At 43.8% G+C, this 24,257-nt stretch overlaps 1 protein-coding gene and 1 pseudogene across 7 annotated transcripts in view; one reads left to right on the plus strand and one right to left on the minus strand.

The window, feature by feature from the left end:
- Window positions 1–635: 635 nt before the first annotated feature.
- ARL15 (ARF like GTPase 15) overlaps window positions 636–24,257 on the plus strand; it is a 420,722-nt gene continuing 397,100 nt past the window's right edge. For 2 of the 6 annotated variants that reach the window (XM_082455936.1, XM_082455937.1), the window contains exon 1: window positions 638–804. In XM_082455936.1, the coding sequence (XP_082312062.1) occupies window positions 757–804 (48 nt within the window). In that variant the 5' untranslated portion in view covers window positions 638–756. Of the gene's footprint in view, window positions 805–24,257 lie in introns of all 6 variants that reach the window. The other 4 variants (XM_082455931.1, XM_082455935.1, XM_082455933.1 and 1 more) reach the window with 4 other exon arrangements.
- On the minus strand, window positions 18,520–23,590 carry LOC309657016 (3-oxo-5-alpha-steroid 4-dehydrogenase 1 pseudogene; annotated as a pseudogene). The gene is made up of 3 exons (XR_014268331.1): window positions 23,562–23,590; window positions 21,454–23,147; window positions 18,520–21,144 (listed from the first exon to the last, which is right to left on the minus strand). The product of XR_014268331.1 is annotated as a 3-oxo-5-alpha-steroid 4-dehydrogenase 1 pseudogene (transcript).

Genomic DNA, 24,257 nt, shown 5'->3' on the forward strand with positions numbered 1-24,257 from the left:
CTTCTGGGGCAATCTAGCGTCTTGATAAAAGGGCCTCTCCTGGGTTACCTCTGGCCGAGCTGGGCTTCTCTATACCCCCAGGGACATCAGGCTGGAGCTGTCCGCCTTCGCTTCACATCCTGAAGGAGGGGAGGGGCCGCCCCCGAGTCACATGCTTGCTTGTTCAGAGTACCCTCTTACACATTCCAACCACCCCTGCCCTGCAGTCTCGAGGCCACAGGGCCTTCAGGAAATCGCTCCGGAGAGGGGCATCAAGTATCTGTGACTACTACACCTCCCACGTTTCAGCGCGAGCTTTCTATTGGATGATGGGAGGAGACACTAAGGCTCTCTCGCACTGGTGCACAGTTCGGTTCCGATTTACCCAACTTGGAGACCACGGAGGCACACAGAATTCGGGCGGCAACAGCACCGGCTGATTTTCCACCCTTCCCCCTCCGCTCTTCCGCCCGCGCCGCCCTAGCCCCCGCCCCCTCGTCCCTCCTCACAGGAACCAGCTGCCCGGCAGCTCCCGCGCTTCTCCCCAGCCACCCGCAGTGGCCTGCCTTTTATAGGCGCTGCAGCCAATGAGAGCTCTCTTTTCCTTCTGCCCGCCCATCCGGCCAATCGCCGCGCCCCTTGTGTAATCTTCGGCTCCTCGGGTGCTCTCGGCTATTTTCGTTGTTGCTGGCTTTTTCAGGGGCTGTTCGCTCGCAGCCGGAGACGCTGCTTTTTTTTTCCGGGTTCGGAGCCGTTCCGGATGCTCTAGGCTGCCGGATGTCTGATCTCCGGATAACTGAGGCGTTTCTGTACATGGATTATCTGGTAGGTGCGGGGCAGGGGTGGCGTGTCGCCTCTCGGACCCCGACGTGCCCGATGTCCCTCCGCCTGGAGGAACAGCCTTTTTGCTTTCTTTCTTTGGGATGGGATGCCTTTGGGGTTCTTTCTCCCGGAGCAAGCTCTAGAGCTGTGCCGGGACTCGGAGGGGCGGCAGCCGAGACGGCGGGGCCGCAGCTCCGAGGGGTTGGTGGAGCTGACAGGTAAAGGTGCGGCCCGGGCCAGCTGTGCTGTGGGGCGAGGGGCGCGCGGGCGCTCCCGGAGAGATGGGGCCGCGGCGGCTGGGCGTCCACTGCCCGCGTTCGGGTTCCTTGCTTCCTTCTGCGCTCCCGCAGAGGACTTTTCTTTCCCGGGAAGCAGGAGTTTCCCCCTCTCCCTTTAGCAGAACTCCAGGTACTATTAAAGAGCCATAACCAGAATGGCTTACTAAGTGCCCGGCAGCTCCGGTCATTTGGTTGTTATTAGATCTCTAAAGCTATGACCTCGGTCGCCGCGAGGTTTTAAAAGCACATTACCATAAAGTAGACGGGACTAATCTACATCGCAGCCTGGGTAGAAGGGATTGGGTAGGGGCAGGCATTGCCTCACCGTTCCTGCCTTGGATGCACGCCGCTTTTACCCTGTGCACGAATTGGATCCCACCTGTGCTTTTTAGGCCAGGTTTATGCTGAGAAGTTTAGGTGGGAAAAGTGTCAGCACAATGCTGGGACTGAACATTACTTTAAAAAGCACTTGTTTTGTGTGTGTGTGTAATTATGCAAGCACCATGTATTGTTCCAGAAATTATTTCCCCAGAGCTGCATGTTTGTGTTCACGGGGATCCTCATTGGCCCTGGCTGTGTTCGATCCTAAACAATTACCAGGTTTACCTTGTTGGCCGCAACCGCAATTGCAATGCAGAGTTGAAGTAGATGGTTAAAAACATTGACCGTCCTGTCCTCTTGTTGAACCCATGCAGTTGGTTTCTGACTGCAGATTGGCCTGGCAGAGATTTGCCAGTGCCTTCTAGGAATTACACTTAATTCTGTACTAAGAAAGACTGTGAATGCTTTCATAGTCAAGAAACGCTGGACGAGGACTGGTTTTGTAATGTTATTTTGTACTTGGGCTTATTTCCCCTAAAGGTTCCTGGTTTGGTGGTCTTGTGGGGAGGGGTGGTTACTGCAGTTAATGCATGACCTTGTGAATCGAGGGGAGTCAAAAATTCTGAGTTCAAATTCTGTTTTGTTCATTTGTTGATGTCAGTAACTTCCTCTGTCTTTGTGATAAAGGGACATTATCTGCCCATAACGGGAGCCTGTTAAGGGGGTTATCTGATTAGGAGGTTCTTTAAAATACAAAGTGCCATGTAGGTTAAGAGAGTTGTTGGATGTTTCTTAAAGATTATTTTCTGAATCAAATAACTGATTGTTTTGTAGCTTGTCTTATCACATACAGTACCATGGCTTTGTCTTGCAGTCTGCCTGAATTAAAGCCAAAGTTTGTTGAGGATAATTACCTAATTGGAAGGGGCTGCCCTTACCTATATTATTGAAAGCTAATTTTGGATTCTTAAGTAGTTTCTAAAAAGGAACTCAAGTAGTTCTGGTATTTTATTATTTTATTTACTGGGTGAGTTTTAAATTTGCAAATTGCATGGGGAAAAAAAAATTGGAAGACTCTGTTTAATTACTCAGGTTAATTTCCTGATGGAGAGTCTTAAGGGTGGGTGGAGGAATGTTTGTGGGGCTCTGGATTACCTTAAAAGCAGATTATTTCTTTGTCAGTTTCCTAACAGTTTTGTATCAGAATCAATGGGCCCAAGTTCGACATGGCCTTTTTGTTGTACCTGCCATACCCCCATACACCCTATTTTTGAAAAATCATTATTTTGTCATCTTATCTATGCTTTTTAAAAAATCCACAAGTGCAGTGAAACAGCCCCGTAAAAATCACTTGGCTCATCACTGGCGGTGAGAAAAAAAACTCTTAAAGGCAATAAGTCAGTTCTTATGAGGGTGCCAAATATTCGCTGTGAAAAGACTTAAGGAAATCCTTAAACATTAAGTTTAAAAGAAGAAACCCTCCTCAGGTGGTCTGTGTTTACGTTTTGCTTATCAGCTCTCAGAGAAAATGATGTTCCACACACCATTCCTTTCTTCTTGCCTTTCAGACGGATTCATTTGCTCGTACATAATGTTTATATGGGGTTTATTAAAAACCAATTTCTAAAAAATGAAAATCAATTTCATTGACTCTGTCTGGGATCTCATTTTAAAAATCAGTTCCCAAGTCCTTTTACTTACTTTCCAGAGAAAATATGCTCCTTTCATTCCGAGCTTGACTCTTCGGATTTTGTTGAGCTTGTGGACTAGAGTACGTACCCTGTCCATGCACTTGACAGGAATAATTTGTGTGCCATCTTTTCTTCTTTTTTCTTTTTAATCGGTGTTCGACTTTCTTATGGTTGCTGTTGGAAGCTGGAAGAGGGAGCTGTGTGTGTGTATGCATTGTTCTTTAGGCTGGATGTCATCATTTAACCTTTTTTCATTTGGAGGAGAGCGGAGAGAGAGAGAAATGAGAGAAACGTAGATGTGCTGTTTTTAACAGCTTCCATTAAGATTGCGGATATTAAAACAATTGATGAAGCTCTCTGATCTTAGAGGCTGCTGTTGATTTTTTAACTTAAAAGAAGTGCTCTCAATTAGCGGTGACAGATAAGGTGGATAGGGTTTTCATTGATTTCAGTTTAGGGAAATAATGGTAACTTGCTTATCCTAAATAATTTTATGTATCGCCCTGTGTCCAATCTTTATTTGTTGAATTGAATGAATATGAGACAGAAGGGACAATTCTTCTTTCCTCTCCAGCTTCTAAAGTAAGACAAGATAAAATCTGTTTGGATTAGGTGTTTTGGTCTGGGGAATGCAAAATGTATCTTTTACTCTTAACTTTAAGATTATCAAGATATTATTTGTTTAGGCTGGGTGGCCATTTAAATATAAAAAAATCTTGGTTTTCCGGTTGACGAGGGAATCTGCTTGGCAGGTCATATACCTTTTTCTCGTTTTCAGGATGGGCTTTTTTTAAAGGCCATGTGCACACCTGTCAGGTCTGTAGGTAAAGATTCTGCTGCTGTTCAAAGGGCAGTACCAGCATCTTTCTTTCTGTCTCTCTTCTTACAGGTAGAATTAGTAAGACAATGTGTGGAGCTTTTTGAATAAGGTAGGAGAAAATAGTAAAGTTAAAATGAAAAATGTGTCTACCATGTTTTCCTGGAAGGTTGGATAAGATCAACTTCTAGATTCCTTTCGGTTTAATATTCTTTGTGTACCGATTCATGTTGATTGGCCTGGATTTTACCTTTCCCCCCTTCTGCCATCAAAATAACAGCAATAAAATTTGTTATGCTTTGTGTAATGCTGTTGATGATTACATGAGACAATGGAGGGAAAGTGATTTATAAACAGCATGTTGCTTTTCAGATGTAGAATGTTAATATAATGTGGTTATGTTGCTGATATTATTATACCTCCTGTGGAATGGCTATTACCGTTCAGTGGTAAATAATGGGCTACCTTTTAATTTTTATTTTATTTTGTTTAAGTTTTTTTTTTTTTTTGATGTGGACCATTTTTAAAGTCTTTATTGAATTTGTTACAGTATTGCTTCCGTTTTATGTTTTGGTTTTTTGGCCCCAAGGCACGTGGGATCTTAGCTCCCCTACCAGGGATCGAACCCGTACCCCCTGCTTTGGAAGGCGACGTCTTAACCACTGGACCGCCAGGGAAGTCCCTGGACTACCTTTTAATTAGTCTCAGTATATGGAAAGATTTAGAGTGTCATCAGCAAGCAGGAAGTCACAAGACTCTCTTGAGGATAGTTTAATACCTATAAAAATAAAACCACCTTTGGATATTTTCTTTAATCCATTTAACAAATATTTATGGGACCCCTGCTTTGTGCATGACCCTGAAACTCAGAGCTGATGAGCCCCCAGCTGGGATCCCCTTGGCTGTAGGGCTGGCAGGCAGGTGGCTCTACAGGAACCTGTGGCAGGACAGTTGGGTAGACACAGGAGGAAGAGGCTGCCTCTGATGTGCTCCTTGGCTTGCTGGTAGATTTCTCTCTGCTGCTTGGGTTGCTGGTAGGTTTCTCTCTCATGTGTTTTTCTTTGTTTCACTGTGAACTAAAATGCAAAGCTAGGCCTGAAAATGTGACAACTAAAAGTGCTTCATTAGTCTTGGATGCTAATTGTCAGATAATGATCATTGCACGTCTGTATTGGGTTTGGGATATAATAAGGCCAGGGTTCTAGTTTTCTTCCTTGTATAGGTTGATGAATCTGGTCTAGTTTCTTGGTCACAGGCTCTACCTGTCATTATAAAAATATGTGTCAATGGGGAAGATCAGGTGAGAGAAGGTAGGTGGATCAGCACAAATCCATCACCATTTGCAGGATGCAAACCAAGGAATCAACCAACCAGGAACAGAAACTCTTGATGTACACAGAGCTCTCAGGTTCTACTAAGTTGTAAGTGAGCCCATTCAAAAAGAGGCGTGAAGGCACAGTTGTGACTTCATCTGATGTTCTATTGTCTTAAAAGTGTGCTGTTTTTGACCATGAATGACTATGAACATTATAACTTGTATGTTCTGACTATGTACAAAGTAATGACATAGGCCACATATTTTTAAATTTTAACTGCAACTGGATTAGTCAATAACGTAAATATTCTTTTATTAACAAATCATAAGATAAAAATAATGGGAACACAATAAACAGTTCTCTTATCAAAAAAGTTTAAAAAATATCCAGACCATGAAGCAGGAACTGCGATATAAAGCAGTAGTTCTGGTTCTCAACCTTCTATTGTTCCAGACTTGTAGAACGAGTCCCGAGAGAGGACACATGGGGAAGTGATTCCTGCCCTCTGGGAGCTTGCATTCTGAAGGACGCCTAAGCCAGCTGCTTGTAGGCATGCTGGGGGGTGAGGGAATTAAGCATAGGAGTTATGAGGGTAAGATCAGTTAACATTTATTGAGCACTTGCTATGGTGCCAGATAATGTAAGTGCTTTCCACGTGTAATGCATTAAACCAAGGCTCAGAGAGGTTGTGTAATTTCCCCAAGTTCACACAGCTAACAAGTAATAAGCTGGGATTGTGACCCCAGAGCCCTCCCTCTTCACTGCGTTCCTTCCAGCTTGGTGTTAAAGCTGTTGGAATGCAGTTGAAATTTCTACAGTGTATTTCATGTAAATACCTTGCTGCTTCTTGAGTCAAGAAATCAGGTGCCAGGAGCAGGCTGACTGATGTTCCCACGCGCTCAAGGACTTGGCTCTGCTACATGACTGTTAAGGAGAAGGCTGGATAGAAAGAACTGTGTTGTGTCCTGAGCCTCCCGCCCTGTAATGTCCTGACCCTGGGCACTGAGGTGACCTTCACCATCCAGTGTTTCATCGAGTGACCACAAATGGGTTTCCAGGCACCCTGGTACTCCGCCCCCTAGTGTCACTTCAAGGGCACCTTCAGGGCCACAAGCCCCAGTCATCTTTTGAAGACTCAAAAGTCCCTGAGACTCAGAATCTATTTGGCAGTTTATTTGAAGTCTGCTCTGCTCCTTCACCAAGTGCTGATGGGAAGTGGGTCTGTGCCCAGCAGACACTAGGCCCCAAGTAGCCTTTTGCTTACGGATTTCAGTTGGGCAAAGTCTCCTGATGACATGAATTCTAAAGCGTTTGTTTTTGAGGTAGACTAGAAGGAAGAAAAGATTTTTAGGGAATGTCTGGCAACTGCGTTTTGGTTAACAAATGCTGATACTTCTCACAAATTGAGTTAATGATGGGCTTTTGTTTTGGAGCCTGCAGTCCCTCAGTTATGCTGTGCTCTGCCCAGGCCTCTCCCTAAATGCTTCTGGTGTTTGGTTGAATCTAAGAAGCCCAGTTCTTGTTGACCCTCACTTCTGAGTATCAGCAAAGAGTTTGAGCACATTTACTTCTGGCAGGGCTGGCTTCGTGGGCATGTGGCTTAGAAGGGCCCCCATGCTTGGCTTAATGCTCTGTGGTTACCATCTTGAGACTCTTAATCTTGGGCGCTTTGCAAACGTTTTCGTCACTGCATCTGTAACATGTATCAATGCAGGGTCCCTGACTATCTTGATCATCCTTTTATCACCAGAATTGAGTCTGGAGCCCGGTAAATAAGGAGCTATGTACCAAGTACTGTGCAAAGTGTTTCACTTGCATCACCCAGTTTAATCCTCCCAACAGTCCTGTTAACCAGATACTACTGACTTAGGCGCAAGACATACTGACTTAGAAAAGAGGGAGCTTAAGGCTTTGTGAGGTGGAGTAATGGCCGGGATCACGTAACCAGTGGAGTGTCAGGGCAAGGGTGCGAGCCTAGCTCGGTGGATTTCAAGCCCATGCATGTAAGCAAGGTTCAGTACTGCCAACCTAGCAATAATTAATAGTTGTTGAGAGGATGAGTGAGTGGGGCCATATTTCAGGCACAGGGCTGGAAATTGAGAGGTCGCTTGATTGCTGCTGTCACTTGGGAGAAGTCCTCCTGGGAGCTCAGAGACAGCCCCGCTTCAGTTGGGGAAGTACATGTGTTTGTACCTTAAGGTGAGAGAGTTTGCTCACTGATTTTGCTTTCGTTTGTTTACCCTCTCTCTCCTTCACCCTGTGCATAAGCATTAGCACTCTGCTCTTTGACTCACAGCCAAAAGCACATGATTTTAACAGTAACTAAATAGGAACTAAAAGTTGGATTTGCAGGACCATCTCATTAATCAGGTTCCTTTGTACCTAGCTTTGCTGGGAATGGTTCTGACTTCTGGATTGCTTCTCTCAGGGTTGAGGACTTAGATCCTAGCAACTGTGGCCATGTCTCCCCCAGAGGGATTCCTGGGGGTTCTTTTTTCAACAAGATAGCTGCTTCTCTGGAGGAAGCAGATGACAGTCTGGAGTCATCCCAGGACCATTGATTGAGGCGCAGAAGGCCTGCACCGGTTCCTAATCAATCTGCACATGGAGTCAGGAGCTAAAGCAAAATACAATTCTTTCAAAGTTTTATTTTTAATAAATACAAGTATTTAGAAAAAGTACAGAAAATAAGAAAACACATTTCTGTGTACCTACCTCCCTGATTGAAGTTGTTAGCATTTTGCCATTTTAACTTCAAAACTCTGGTGCTCTTTAAAAAAAAAAGAAAGAAACTTTAAGGCGAAAGCCTTCTCCTCTCCCATGCTTTCTTCCTCTGTCCTTCTCAGTGGTGACAACTATCCCAAAGCTAGTGGGTATCATTCTCATGTGTGTTTTTGCATTTTTATTATATTTGCATGTATGCATAAACAATATAGAGTATTGTTCTCTGTGTGTTAATTTTAAAGGAATTGTAGCAGACCATCCTTATCTTCTTGAAACTTGTTTTATTTCTCTAATGTTTTTAAGGTTAACAAATGTTATTGTATGTATCTGTAGATATTTGTTTTATAGTTCTAGTTTGGATATTACCATTTCTGGTTTTATATGTAGAGATCTTATTTGGATTTTGTGAGAAGCTCAAAGAAAAGAATAGGTGTTGGTTTTGAGGCATGATTTTGCGTGTGTGTGTTTACTTGTTTTAGTACCACACAATGAATCATATAAATTGTTTAATGAAATTTTATGTGAATGTCAGTCTTTTATGATTCAGTTTGTTTTACAGTTTAGAGCAGTCATTTTGTAATCATATTAACACATGTACATATATATTCTTGCCTGTGTAAGGAATGAGATTATTTTGGTAACATATTTATTATTAAAGTAAAAGCTTAGTGAGGAAATTTGGAAAACACAGCCAAGCACAATGGAAAAAATATATATCTGTAATCCAAGCAACCCACAGAGATCCAATTAATATTTTTCAATCCTGAATTATAATGAAGATATAGTTTTATAACTTGCTTTTTACACTTATGTTTGTTTCTCTTCTGCAACATTAATTTTCTGCATTATACCCGTAAACCATAATTTTCTTAATTAATCACCTTTTCATTGAATATTTTGTTTGTTTCAATTTTTGTTTTATTTTGTTAATGTTTGTTATAAATAATGTTGCAATGGACATTTCCATATAAACTCTTGGATTTTTTATGATAGTGTATTGTTCTGTGGTTTCAAAAAGGTTTCAATGCCAAGTTAGTTTGGAAACTGGGTCAAACAAAGTTAAACAAGTTTCTTTATTGTACAGCCTTTAGTATGCAAATGTACATGGTGCATCTCAAAAAGGGAGATTATTACATGCAGTGTTTCTAATCCTTTGGAGTATTTTTATGATCATGTTCTAGTAGATTTTATGCAGGGTCAAAAGGTACCTGCATTTTAAAGCTTTGATTTACGGATTAAATAAGTTAATAAACCGTGCCTGGATATAATCAGCTGCTGTTTGTTAAGTCAAAGTTATGTAATAGTAAAGATGGTGATAATGATGATAATTAATATTGATTGAGAATTTACTCTGTCCTAGATTCGGCAGGAAACGCTTAATATACATTCACCATTTGTTTGGTCTTTTCAGCGACCCTCTGAGAGGTGTAGGAACTTGTATTCTTGTTTTATGCTTGACGAAACTGAGGGTCAGGAGAAACTGAGTAATCCCAGCTGCCTCAGTTGTTATGAGGGTTGGTGACACATCCATAATCTTAATCTGTACGTGTTTTATTTTGTGATAGAGAAGAAAATGTTTGAAGTTCTGTATTTGATTCCTAGATATTCCACCTGTTACCTGAGTAATATGAGTTGTTTTCCAAATGTCAGTCCATAGCAAAAAGGAAAAGTCAGAGTGTTACAAAGTCATTGTACATTTAATTTATAGTCTTAAAAATATGAGATTATATCTTTCCAACTTTTTGTAGATATTAGAATATGCTGTCTATTCTGATGATAGTGAACGATAGTATCTCTCTCTCTCTCTCAAAATGTTATTACCTGTCAGAATAAAAAGATGACAATCCTTATCCATCCTCAAGTTTGTATGTATGTATATATTTAGAATGTACTTATTTCTAAAACCCCAAATACTGGGAACCTGGTCTAAGACAAATAAATCGAACTACGATTTCCTCATTTGAAAAATTCAGATAGCATCAGAGCCTCTGTGATGACTATTGATTATTAAGTGTTTTTTTTAAAAAAATCGTGTTATAATTTCTATACCGATTGGTGTAGGAGTCCACGTGACTCAATATAATGGCATTAACGGAAGGCGGGCAAGTGTAGATAAAGCGAGTCTCTCTCTTTCTCCTTGTGTATGTCTTGGATTCTGCCCTCCCCCCGCCCTTCAGTGACACCGTGGGGATTTTTATACTCTCCAGAAATGGCAGTGTACAATTTTTGTGAAATAATGTAACTAAACATTATGTCGGAGCACATACTTCCTTGTACATTTTAAGAGCTGGGCACAAAAGATTTGTCCTTGACCTTGGATAAAACACATTTTTTTGTCTGTTCTGCAAATTACTCATATTAGGACTTGTAGTCCCAAAAAGAATGCTAAGGTTAATTTTTACTATCACTTAATTTTTATTTCCTTTTTTCTTCTCTGATTCAGGTATTTTTAAAGATAGTAATTATGATTAGTAAATGAGAATCTTATTTGCAAAAAAACTTGAACATGGGGCTGTAAGGGTTGAATGAGAATGTTTATACTGTACTTCATGAACATAAGGTGTTACATAAAGCTAAGGTGCACTTATTTTTTTCTAATCAAATTTTTTATTCGCCAAATTATTGTCTTCTTTTTAATTGAAGTGTAATTTGCATACAGTAATGTGTACAGCCTTAAAGGTACAGCTAGATGAATTTATATGTACCTGTGTCTTGTAACCACCCCAGGTGGAGATGTAAAACCTTTCTAATACCCCAGAAGGCTCTCTGTGTTCCTTCCCAGGCAGTATTGACATAGATTGGTTTTGCCTGATTTTGAACTTAATATAAATGGAATCACAGCTATGTATTCTTTTGTGTGTGATTTCTTTCACTCAGCATGCCTGTGTAATCCATCCATGTTGCGTGAATCAGTAGTTTGTTCCTTTTAGTTGCAATGCAATATTGTATGAATATACTATTACTAATCTATCCATTCTATTGTTGTTGGGCATTTAGGTTGTTTCCAGTTTGGGGATATTTGGAATAAAGCTGCTACAGACATTCTTGTGCATGGTTTTGGTGGAAATAAACACTCATTTCTGTTGGGTAAAGTAGAATTTCAGGTTCACAGGGCATACATATGTTTAGATTTACTAAATACCGCCAAACTTTTTCCAAAGTGGTTGTACCAATTAGACTTGTACCAGTAGTGTAAGAGTTCCAGTTATTCCGTATCCTCACCAAGTCTTTACATTGTCAGTCCTTTACTTATTCTGATGAGTGTCTACGCTAAAGAAATGTAAAGTTGCCCAGAGCTACATCCGTGTGTTCAGGCATGAGAACAATATAATACAAGAGGATTATAAGGCAGATTTTTTTAATTTGGAGAAATTACTTGGCCATAGTCTGAAATTCCTACATTATTTATTTGTGTGATTCATTTGAAAATCTTGAAACGCTGAAGAGGTACTATGGAGGTTGGTTGACCTGATTGTATTCCTGGCTTTGAAACAACTAAGTGCGAGGCAAACCAGTCAATGTTATTGTCTTAAATTTCTTCATCTATAAAAAGGTGGGATTAATTAGATAATCCTAAATGTTTCTTTTATTTCAGAATTTTTCTCAGTCATCTTGTATCCTTCTTGGAATAACTTTCTTCTTTTTTCCATTCTTTCTAATTCTTTAAGTGATCATAAATTTGCCTTTACATAATTATCATTCATTCACTCAAACAGCTCCAATTTTTTATAAGCCTTCTAGGTTCTGGTGCTGTCCTGGGCACTAGGGATATACAAGTGAATAAGACATTGGCCTGCCCTCAAGGAACTTATAATCTTGTAGAGATGAAAAATAAGCAGTTATGTTTTGGAGTGGCATATTCTATTCAGAGGGAAGTAAAGGTTACTAATGGGGTATATGAAAGGGAAACTTAGACTTGAGGGCCAAGGAGAGCTTTTCAGAGGAGCCATTTTTAACCTGCAACATTGTAGTTGAGTAGAGTTGGCCCAGTGACAGGCAGGGCCAGGACCAGGGCCAGGGCGAAGGAACAGCTTGTGCAGAGACTTGGAGGTGAGTAACTCCGTCGCTTCAAGGAACTCCAAGGACTCAGTGTGGCTGGAGCAGAGTCAGGAACAGTGTCTACACTTGAGCTGCAGAGTCCCTCTACCGTCGTGGGAACCTTTAAAGTTTGCCTAGAGTGACATGGTCAGATCTGGCTGCACTGTGGAGAAGGATTGGAAAGGGCAGCCAGACTGGAGGAAGGAGACCAGTTAAGAAGATGCTGTCCTGATTCAGGAATGAAATGATGGTATTCACAGCCAGGTAGGGGCAGGCAGGATGCAGAAAAGTAGGTGGATTGAAGCAACATTTTGCGAATTGCCAGGATTTTGGAACTGGATGTAGAAGATGAGAACAGAGGAGATTTTAGGGATCATTTTCAGGTTTTTGGTTTGAGCATCATTCTGGTTATCCATTCCTGAATAACAAACTACCTTAAAACAGTGGTTTAATAACGGTCATTTATTTTACTCATGAATCTGGAGGTAAATTGGGTTCAGCTAGGCTGTTCTTGTTTTTCCCTTTTAAAAAAATTTTTATTGAAATATAGTTGATTTGCAGTATCGTGTTAGTTTCAGGTGTACAGCAAAGTGATTCAGTTATATATATAAATCTATTCTTTTTTTAGATTATTTTCCATTATAGGTCATTTATAAGATAACAGTTCACCCTTTTGAAGTGTACAATTCAGTGGTTTTTAATATATTCATGAAGTTGTGCAACCATCAACCCCATCTAATTCCAGAACGTTTTTATCACCCCAGAAAGAAATCCTGTACCCTCTAGCAGTCACTCCCCATTTGGCCCTCTCCCTAGGCCCTGGCGATCACTAATCTACTTTATGTCTCTCTATGGATTTGCCTATCCTGACATTTATTTACATTTCATATAAAGGGAATCATATAATATGTAGCTTTTTGCATCTGGCTTCTTTCATTTGGCATAAAGTTTTTAAGATTCATCTATGTTTTAATAAATATCAGTACTTCATTTTTTTCTATTGCCTAATAATATTCTGTTGTATGGGTATGCCACATTTTACTGGTCCATTTATCAACTTATGGACATTGGGTTGTTTCCACTATTAGGCTATTATGTTGCTATGAATGCTCATGTGCAAGTTTTTGTGGGGACATATCTTTTCAGTTCTCTTGGGATATACCTAGAGTGGAATTGCTGGGTCACATGGTAACTCTAGGCTTAACTTTTTAAGGAACTGCCAACCTGTTTCCCAAAGTGTCTACATCATTTTACCATCTCACCGCCAGTATACGGGGATCCAGTTTCTCTACATCTTTGCCAAATCTTGCTATTGTCTGTCTCTTTGAGTATAAGCTAGATTGTTCTTGCTCAGGATTCCTTATTAAGTTACCATCAGAGGGCAGCTGGGGGCCTCTCGTGGCTTCTTCGTACACTGGTCTGGCATCTGGGCTGGGAACATGCAAATCTGGGGGCTGGAAAAGTGTGAACTCCTGCGGCATCTCTCTTTGCGCAGTCTTTCTGCATGAGGACTCGGGAGCGGCGCTGCTTACATCCAGCTGGAAGGCTCACAGAGTGCAGGTACCAAGAGAAACTGGTGGAAGCTGCTGGTCTTTCTAACCTGACCTCAGCAGTCATGCAGCATCACTTGTACCGTACCTGTTCATCAAGGCAGTCAAAAAGGCACGCTTCGGGCCAAGGGCAGGAGACAGACACCACCTCTGGGTGGGAGGAAGCCAGAGGGTTTACGGGCATGTTTTAGGACCACCACAGGCATCAGGGAGATTAAATGGGTCATGTACTGTGGTAGGTGACACTTGAAGGAATAGCACATGGAGAGGGAAGATGAGGACTTTGAGTCTGGAGTTTGCACTGCTTGTGGGAAGTCCAAGTTGAGATTTCATGTAAGTAGATGGGAGCTCAGAGGTGAGCCTTGGATGAGTAGTTAAAAACAATATTGTTACTCGCCATATATATATACACTATATTACTAAATCATCATGTGGGAGGCATAGTGCTACGTATTTTTCATGCATGATTTATTACTATAGGGGTGGCCAAAAAGTTTGTTCGGATTTTTCCGTAAGATGTAACAGAAAAACCCGAACGAACTTTTGGGCCAACCCAATATCCTTTTAGAGATTAGAAAACTGAGGCTTAGAGAAATTGTGTCATGCCTGTGATGTGATGTGTTCAGCCAGAATCTGAACCCAGGTCTGGCTAACGTCTGACCACTAACGTCTGACCATCCTAAACCACTTAGATGGTAACTGAAGCCAAGGTCACGTCCATGTCTGAGCTCGCCCAGGGAGGGTTGTGCTGAGTTGGGAGGGGAGAACCCGAGGAAGCCCAGTGCCTCGGTCAGGGCCGGCACATAATAGGCACGCAGTTTTTGTGGGATCAGCCAAAGGAAAGGAATCTCAAGAGGGAAAGAGAGCTGCAAGGTTGGGAGAAAACCTGGAGAGTGTCCTGTTGAGCAGGCTGAGAAGGGAGACTTTCCAGGAGGAGGAAGTGGCCAGTTGTGTTAACTGTGGCCCAGAGATCCTGGAAGATAATGGCTGCACCGTGGACGCTGGATTCGCGTCAGTGGTGACCTTGACCAGAGGCTCTCAGAGGCCTGGTGGGAAGTGAGGAAATGATGCCGCTGCAGTTGAGACTGTCTAGAAATTTAACCATGAGTGAGAAGAAGGCTAGGGCTGGAACTGGAGGGGGAGGGGACACTGAGTGGTGCCTTTCCTTTCTAAAGGGGACCGAACTTGAGATGATTAAATGCCGATGAAGTGGAACGTGAGGTCGTCTTGCTGAGCGTGACTGAAATATGGTGGCGGAGGGGTTTGAGCTGAAGTAGCTACAATGAAGAATGAGGGCCATGATGACCAGGGACACAGACTTTGTAGCTGTTTGGGTGTTGGTTTCAAGAAGGTGGGCAGTTAGATCGATAAAGATTGGGATTTTTCCAAGGTGAGTCAATGGGTGGTTAATGGGGTAGAGGAATTTAGGACACTGGCAAGAGGATGGCTGAAGTGATAGACCGTCGTGAGCTCTGAGTTAGTGGAAAGGAAGGAAGGGCGAGTAGAAAGTAGAGGATGTGAGGATGGGTGGTCCTGATGCGGATGAACAGCGGGAGTATTGGAGTTATTTGGAGTAACTGTTCAGAAAACTGGAGGGAGAGAAAGCTCATTGCAGGAGACAGTAAGGTGTATGAATTTAAGATTGCAGAGCGGCTCTCGGAGGGGAGTCTCCAGTGCGTGACTGTGCGTGGCCGCGGGAAGGGTGGGGAGCTTAAGATGTAGAAGAGGAAACACAGCGCAGGTGCTGGATATAGCATCCTTGTGGTTGGCGAAGTCAGCAGGGCCAGGGCAGGACTTGGGCTGGAGCAAAAGCCTGAGGCAGATTCAGAAATCCTCAGTGGAAGAGGGGAAGGTTGGCCAATGTCCTTGACAAGGAGAGGCACACAGCGCTAGATATTAGAGCTCATTGCCCGGAGTCTTGAAAGGAGTAGGGGAGGAGGAGTGCCCTGGAGATCCTCGAAGGTGACCTTGAGGGACTGAGTTAGGCCACAAGGTGGGGGGGCATTTAACGAAGTTCTGTGGGTGTAGAGGAGTTTGTTTCACGGTTGAGCGCTGCAGGCTTTGGGCTGAACCTGCCTGCCTGGCTCTACCACTCTAGCTTTGGCAAAGTTACTTAACTTCTCAACGCCTCACCTTCTTCCTCTGTAAAGTGGGGATAGTAAGAGTAACTACCTCTTGGGTTTGTTGTGAGGATTAACTAAAATAATACATGTATTCTAGAACAGTGCCTGACACCTCTTTCTCTGCCACCCCCTCTTACTGTCATCATAGCAACAACAACAAAAACCCCTTCACAGCGTTTATATTGGCAGGCACTTTCTAAGGACCCTATGAGGTAGGTATCATTTCTATTTTTCAGATGTTAAAACTGAGACATGGAAAGATTAAGCAACTTGTTGAAGGAAATACAGCTAGGAAGTGACAGAGTCGGGCTTTGAACCCAGGAAGTCTTGCTTCAAAGCCCTCCCTCCTAACCAATATGCATAATTAATGCATATTAACTACACCACATCCCGACCCGCACCACCACGACCCCCGGGGCAGAGGGCTGTGTGGAGAGACTGGGGAGGGAATGGACTTGCGCGAGGCTGGCTTGCTGGAGAGGAGACACAGAGCAGCGTGGGGTAAGGGTAACCGTGATCTGGAAGATGGTGCAGTCAGGCGGATGTTTTCCCAGAATAATTTGATCTAGCAGCTCCCTGGTCAAGGAGATGGAAGAAGGGAGGCCCAAGTTGGTTGTGTTGCAAGGAGGGAGTCCTAGTTCAGATAAATAAACCCACAGCTCAAGTACCTGATTCTTAAGACCCTCAGCCTACTTTTCCGCTAAGAGCGGTTGTACTTGCAAAGGAGTCCTGGTCCCCAGTGAGTGAGGGGACGGGGCTCTCTCAAGGGACGCACTGTGGACATCTGTCTCTCTCACACGGGCTGCATCTCCTTGGAGGGTGCCTGGGGTTTGGGTCCCTCAAAGCCCCTGGCACCAGTCTCCCAGGGCAGAGAACTGGTGGTTCGAGCTGCCGAGTCCAGAAGCTGACGAGGACGGCCCAGACCTTTCCACTGGACCGAAAGCCAGTCACAGGCAGCTTGTTGGGACCAGGAGTTGGTTTTGTGAAGGCAGCCTGCTTAGGGCTGTTTTGTCAGGGCAGCCTGTGAGCTAACCTGCACGTGACATGTCCGGAACAATCGCATAGTAATCCGGATGCACTGTTAATAAAGCTGCAAAGACGTGTGTGAGCCTGGCTTCTGTCTAATTAAAGTGATCACAGAGCGTCGTGTTGTAGAAATAATTTTTGGTTGGAGAGTTCACCTTTTCCCTCCTACTCTAATTTAAGCCTTCTCTCTTGCGGTCTTCCACTGCCAGAACTGAATTGAGGCTCCTTCCAGGGCTGCTCCTGGGGGTGCCGTAGACAGTTAAGCTCACGGGACACCACACGGAGGTGCCCGGCCAAGGGGGCAAGCACAGCCCCTGCAGTCCAGCCCCTTCCCAGCTTGCCAGGGTCCCCATTGTGCACTGGCACAGAGGTGCTAATGGGCCAGCTACAGCCCTGCCTCAGGCCGCGGTTCCTGTCTCTGTTACCGGACAAAGCACAGTGTGTCACAGTGCAGGGCTGGGCTGTGGGCCTCTTTGTGTCCCCAGAGCCCGACATAGGTACACAAGATAGCTGCTAAGTCAGTGGTTGGGCTGAGAGGCTGCACAGAGTAATATTTAAGGGCACTGACCTTGGGGTCGGACTCCCTGCATTTGCATTCTAGCTCTGTCACTTACCTGCTGTGCAGCGTCTGTGCCTGTTTCCTCATATGCGAAATGGGCATAATAGTACCTACCACTCAGAGTTGAATTAAAATATATAAAGCATTCAGTAGAGAGACTAGTACCATGAGCATGATAAAAGTGTTTGCTATTATTGAATTGGAACTTTCTTTATAAAACAAGGATTTATGGTACTATTGTCACCAAGAAGTTCCCACTCTGATTCTATTCGTTTTTCCAATACCAGCTTTTCAAAAATCTTTCTGCCTCCACCTAATAAACATAGTACGGAGTAACTAGGTTAACGATATTGCAGCTGCTTGTTGATGGGTTAAGTGGCAGCTATTTCTGATTTATAGGGGTGAAAGGTCCTGGCATGGCAGAGGGTGGCCCACATCTCTTCAGGCCAATTCTGCCTACAGCTGTTACATAAGTTTGGCCAAATGAGCCAACTTACTTTAAACTAAGTGGGCAAGTTTTCTGAGGTCCTACTGTAGAATTTCACTCTTGTTTGGAACTTTCAACTTCTCTTTTGTTGGAATCAAACAGTTTGAGAGTCAAGTTTCTGCTTGTGAGAACTTTTTTCCTAGCATGTGATTGGCCAGCTCTCTTCTCCCTTCTTCCCTTACGAATGTTTCCTGAGAGGCGACATGTTGTAGACCAGTGGTCCCCAACCTTTTTGGCACCAGGGACTGGTTTCATGGAAGACAGTTTTTCCACGGATGGGTCAGGCGGTGCAGGAGCTGCCCTCGCTGGCCCTGCCACTCCTCGCGGGGGAGATCCCGCCGGCCGAGCGCCTCAACCACTGGCCCAACTGCATCCTGCTGGCCATGTTCCTCATCTACTACGTGCAACGGGCCTTGATTTCCCCCTTTTCAGATCCGAGGAGGAAAACCCACACCATTGTACGCCTTTATATTGGCATTCGTGTTCTGCACCTATAACTGGCTACTTGCAGAGTAGATACCTGAGCCAGTATGCAGTGCTTGCTGGTGACTGGCTCCCTGACCCCTGATTTCTAACAGGTTTTGTCTTGTGGTTGATAGGCATGCTGATAAACATCCATTCAGATCATGTCCTAAGGAATTTCAGGAAACCAGAAGGGACTGGATATAAAATACCAAGGAGGGGCTTGTTTTAATACATCACTGCAGCCAGCTACTTCAGGCAGTAATGCTAGCGATGGGGAGCGTCCGATGAGGCTTTGCTTACTCGCCCGCCGCTCACCTCCTGCTGTGCGGTCAGGTTCCTAACAGCGGGCCCAGGGTTGGAGACCCCTGTTGTAGACGACAGAGCAGTGAGCTGATTTATTGGATAATGTCATTTTGAATGTTTCCTGAATGTCATTGTGCTGGATGTAGAGAGCCTCTTGTGATGATTGAAGTTCTTTTCCTCTCTGCTTTATTTCACATAGAAATATTGTACATCTGTGCTGTTCACCAGTAATATTTCTCTTAATGTAACATGATTTTCCCCATGATGTGTTGGGTTTTCAAGATGCGTGTTTTAAAGACTGGGTCATTGAGATAGGATTATTTGGTCATTCCTGGGCTTCCTTTGGGTTTCCTGACTTTTTCAGGGCCCCCGTGAGCTGGCCCTGGGCTGTGGGCAGGATTACAGTACGTCATGAGCCTGAAGGGGAGCTGTCCTCTATCATTTCTGTGGATTCAGGCTGCAATTTTTTTGCAGCCTGAGTGTGTGGGAAGTAGATTCCTGTGCTAGTGATGTTTTACTTTTCTCCCAAATATGACTTTATTTGGGGGGAATGCCTAACTTTATTGGTCATCTTTGAAAATACCCATAGGTGGATATTTTCCATTTCTTGACTTCTAAGTACTCACTTCTTACTGAACTTTATTGTAAATAATTATGTGAGTTTAATATCCACTTTGAATAGTTTCATAAAACGGACTCAGTAAAAATTTTCTCTTTTGAGTCCCATGTCAAGAAGTGAGATCTTCAGCTCCTGATTTTAAAGCTCTTCAAATCAGATTCTTTGTTACCTAGGAGAGCCACAAGTATAATGAAACAAGTTGCTAAAAAAGTTGAAATTATAAAGAGCTGTGTAAGAAGTGATGCATATTTTAATTCTTTGTACAAAAGTTGTCTTGAATAAACCGACGTAAAAATGCATGATTGTGAAGAAATCATGGGGATAAGAATCAAGATTTAACAAGCTCATTGATGGTTTGAATCTCTCATCTGTTTTAAAGCAATTCTCTTTTTCCCAAATCCAGAGTGCTTAAGAGTTCATCTCTGAGGCAAAGATCATTTATTCCAATTGCTTTATATTATTGCAGTGAGTGATTTTAAAACAACAGCAGTAACAGTAAATGAATATTCTTTTAAGAGTGGGTATGGGTGCAGATATAAACAACAAACTAGTGGTTACCAGTGGGGAGAGGGAAGGAGGGGAGGGGCAAGATAGTAGGGGATTAAGAGGTACAAACTATTATGTATAAAATAAGCTACAAGCATATATTATACAACATGGGAAATATAGCCAATATTTTATAATAATTACAAGTGGAGTATAACCTTTAAAAATCATGAATCACTATATTGTACACATGTAACTTATGTACATGTAATATTGTACATCAACTATACTTCAATTAAAAAAGTCTCACATTAAATCAAAATAAAGAACTTTCAATTTAAAAAAAGTGGGTGGGTAGCATTTTCCTGGGTATTCAAAATTAGCAAGGACTTTTGTTTACTCAACAACATTTCAATCAGTGTTGATCTGCTTGAAATGAAACATAGTAACTTTAGGTCCTCTATTTTAATTCAGATGTACATCCCTGTGTTCAAATACTTAGTTACAGCAAGAAGAGGATCTGCTAGGTTTTAAAATAATTTTTTGAAAGGTATATGTCAGAATAGTTTCGGGAAAAGAAAAGCCCTACTCTCCTTCCCTTCCCCCATATCTTCTCCTTCCTATCTAACTTTCCTCACTCCACAAATACTTATTTTTTTTAACAGTAATTTTATTAATCTCTTTAATTATAATTAACACAATAACAAATTGCCATAATTTGCTAAGTTACAGTTTTTAGCAAACGGAAGACAGGCAGGCAAGATAGGACAAGATCTCTTCCTATATCAGTCATCCATCCAGGGCATGCCAGTGAAGTAGTAACCGTGCATCAAATGCTGACTTAACCCAAACTTTTGGTCACTCAGATAAAAAAGCACCAACAGAAGTAAAATTCACAGTGAGCCTCTCTGGCTCTCAGACAAGCAACTTTCTGGCCAGGTACACCTTCTAGAACCCAGGGGCCCAAATCAGTCAAGACTTGCTCAGATTTTTGAGTTTTCCAGAGGAGATCCTAAATATTTGTTTTATGGTTGCAAGTAATTAGTCAGTCAGAAAAAGGGCCAAAGATTATTTGATCATAAAAATTTCCCTGCGAAAGCATTCCATTTTTAGTTAAAATGAAGCACAACCACCATCAGAAAATGTTTCTAAAACGCTAAGAGTCTCTAAAAACCACTAACACCGAGAATGCAGTTTCTACATGAAAACTCGTTGGGGGGAGCCGTGGTTGGGAAGGTGAGCCAGGAGAAGTGTGGGAGGGAGCTGACGGGGTGTCCCGGGGGCCTGGGGTGCAGGGGCAGGAGGGCCTGCTCCTTGCCCAAAGGTGGCATTTGGACAACACACAGGACACAGCATCAGGTGTGTCCTGAAGGCCCCTGCCACCTAGCATCCTTAGCAATCATAAGACTCTCTCCACTTCCTCTTTCAGTTCCCACCTCTATAAATGTGGCAGCAACAGAGGCAGTGCCTTCCCAGGAGAGGTGGGGTCTTTACCATGTGTTCGTTAGATTTTCACAGAAGGGTCAAGAGATTCAACAGCCTTCTTTTTTTTTTAATTTATTTTTATTTATTTATTTATGGCTGTGTTGGGTCTTCGTTTCTGTGCGAGGGCTTTCTCTAGTTGCGGCAAGCGGGGGCCACCCTTCATTGCGGTGCGCGGGCCTCTCATTATCGTGGCCTCTCTTGTTGCGGAGCACAGGCTCCAGACGCGCAGGCTCAGTAGTTGTGGCTCACGGGCCCAGTTGCTCCGCGGCATGTGGGATCTTCCCAGACCAGGGTTCGAACCCGTGTCCCTTGCATTGGCAGGCAGATTCTCAACCACTGCGCCACCAGGGAAGCCCTCAACAGCCTTCTAGTGGGGAGATTTCTTTTACATATCTGGCAATAAGTAGTACATTTTATTACTGCCATTTATCTCCATGGAGTTTTTGAGTGCATCTAAAATAAGAAATTCTGCTTCAAGTTATAGTTTTGAAATACTGAGAGGTACTTAAAAAGTGCCTTACAAAAAAATTCTAATTCTACCTAGAAGAAGGTAGAAAAACCATCCCAGGCCAGAGACTCCTGATGGCTCATGGCGAGTGGCCCAAGACGGGAGGGGTGCCCTGCAGCACCTTTGTGTTCCTAGCCCAGGGCCTTTTGTGGGGGACACAGCAGACTGCTCCTTAAGAATGCCCCCAGTGCTCTGTCCTTCCAGTGAAGTCACCTGGTGGACCAGGCTGCAGCCAGCAGGTGCCAGAGGCCCTTTGCACCAGCCTCTGCTGGGTGCCCCCTTTCTCTGTGCACAACTTCTCTGCCTGCCCAGCACCCAACAGTGAGAGGCTGTGGGTACACTGTGGGTACCCAGGCCTCTCCGACCTAGTGGGATGAAAGGGACACAAAGACAGAACATGCCTCCATGGGGAGGAGGGGGTGACAAAGCCTTTGACCTTAAACCCATTGCTGTAGGGGGTTGTGTAAACGGTACAGAAACGTTTTGGTCCGTAGAGGCAAACCCAGAATCAGAGGAGGATCAGCCGCAATTACAGAATTCCGGATTCCCGACCTGGTGTGCAGCATCATAGTTCAACCTGCAATTTCAGTTTGATTAGACTGTTATTAGGTAGCTTACACATTTGCTAGGGGAAAAAACCCCTTGAGCAATCTTGAAAAAGATGAAATAGCAGGAAAATTACAGAGACATAAATTTAGTTATATAATCCCAAGAGAAACATCATCGAAAAGCTTCAAGTTGAAGATAATTCCATTGACAATGAACTTAAAACAGAAACAGAATCATAATTTTTTCTGAATTTTGGATAATCTTCAAATATCTCATGGTACCACTGGTGGTGCTGCTGAGCCCTGGTGAACAGGACACAGAAGGTGAACAGAGCGAAAGCCCAGCCTTGAATGGACCAGCTGGCGAGGGCGTAGACGCATCACTGGATGACTTCGTGAAAGTAGCTGGCTGCAGTGATGTATTAAAACAAGCCCCTCCTTGGTATTTTATATCCAGTCTCCCCTGGTTTCCTGAAATTCCTTAGGATGTGATCTGAATGGATGTTTATCAGCATGCCTATCAACCACAAGACAAAACCTGTTAGAAATCAGGGGTCAGTGAGCCAGTCGTCAGCATGCACTGCATACTGGCTCAGGTATCTACTCTGCAAGTAGCCAGTTATAGGTGCAGAACACGAATGCCAATATAAAGGCGTACGATGGTGTGGGCTTTCCAACTCGGATCTGAAAAGGGGGAAGTCAAGACCCGTTGCACGTAGTGGACGAGGAACATGGCCAGCAGGATGCAGTTGGGCCAGTGGTTGAGGCGCTCGGCCGGCGGGATGGGCCCGGCGAGGAGCGGCAGGGCCAGCGAGGCAGCTCTTGCACCGCCCAGGCGGCCTGCGCGGGCAGCCGGAAGGCGGAGCGCGCTAACGCGTAGCGCCCTAGGGCGAGCCCAGCAGCTTCGGCAGCACGTAGCACAGGAAGCCCGGGGCGCACTCCAGGTAGGCGAGCGCGTTCAGCAGGAACGGCTCAGCCAGCTCCACTGCGGGGCAGCCGTTCCTGCTGAACGCGCTCGCCTACCTGGAGCGGCAGGCGTGCTCCGGGGCCCCGCCGCGACGGGCCACTTATACGGCCGCTCTGGGAGGTGGGGCGGGAGGCGCGGTTACCTGAGGTCTGCGCCGCCCCCAAAGCCCCGTGGCTGAATCCGCCCCGCACTGGCGGCCCCGAAGCAGTCCAGGAATACTTAACTGAGCAAGGCTTAATTTCGTAGGGACGTGGGCATCGTAGACAATACAGGGATGAATCTTTTAGCTACTGCACTATAGCCCGTAACATTGAAAGTAACACAGTCCTTTGCTTGTGGAAAAACACTGGATGATGGATTAGAACAGGGTGGACACACTTTTTCTGTAAAGGGCCAGCTAGAATATTTTAGGCTCTGCAGACCGTACGGTCTCTGTCTCAGCTACTCACCTCTGGCGTTGTTGCACAAAAGCAGCCATAGATGGACGTGGCTGTGTTCCACTAAAACTTTATTTGCAAAAAGCAGGCAGTGCGCCAGATTTGGCCCATGGATTGTAGATTGCCAACCGCTGGACTGGTAAAGTAGGATTTACTTCTTTGAAGAAGAGAGGCAGTATTTCACTATTTTTCACTGACATCAGAGTTTTGGTTTTTGTACTTGCAGGATACCTTTAAAGAAGGAGGCAGTGTGATCAGTGGCTTAGGTTATTAGAAGGATGTAAATAATATCCTGTATTGAGTCTCCAGAAGGCAGACTACAATGAGAGGGTCAAAATTATAGGAACGTAGGTATTGGTGCAGGGTAAGGAGGAACTTTCTTGTAAGATTTATTCATCTGCCTTGAATAGGAAATGACAAAGTAGAAGCTGTTCCCCACCTGTCAGGGACATTATGGAAGGGGTTCATGCACTGTGTAAGAAGGAGAAGTAGAGGCAAGGTTCCTCTCAACTTTCTGCCTACTTACCAGTTGGTCCTAATATATCAAGCAATTTCGCCTCACTTTACCGTGAGTTACTTAAAATCATTGTGATGTAGGGGTGGATTTCATTTAATCTTGGAATTCTTTTTTTTCCAACCAATTTTATGCAGAACTCAGATATACAAAACAAATGTGATATTTTATTATATGTGATTTTTACAAATTTA

This window comes from Balaenoptera physalus (assembly GCF_965194825.1).
Source record: "Balaenoptera physalus genome assembly, chromosome: 3".
NCBI classification, from domain to species: Eukaryota; Metazoa; Chordata; class Mammalia; order Artiodactyla; family Balaenopteridae; genus Balaenoptera; species Balaenoptera physalus.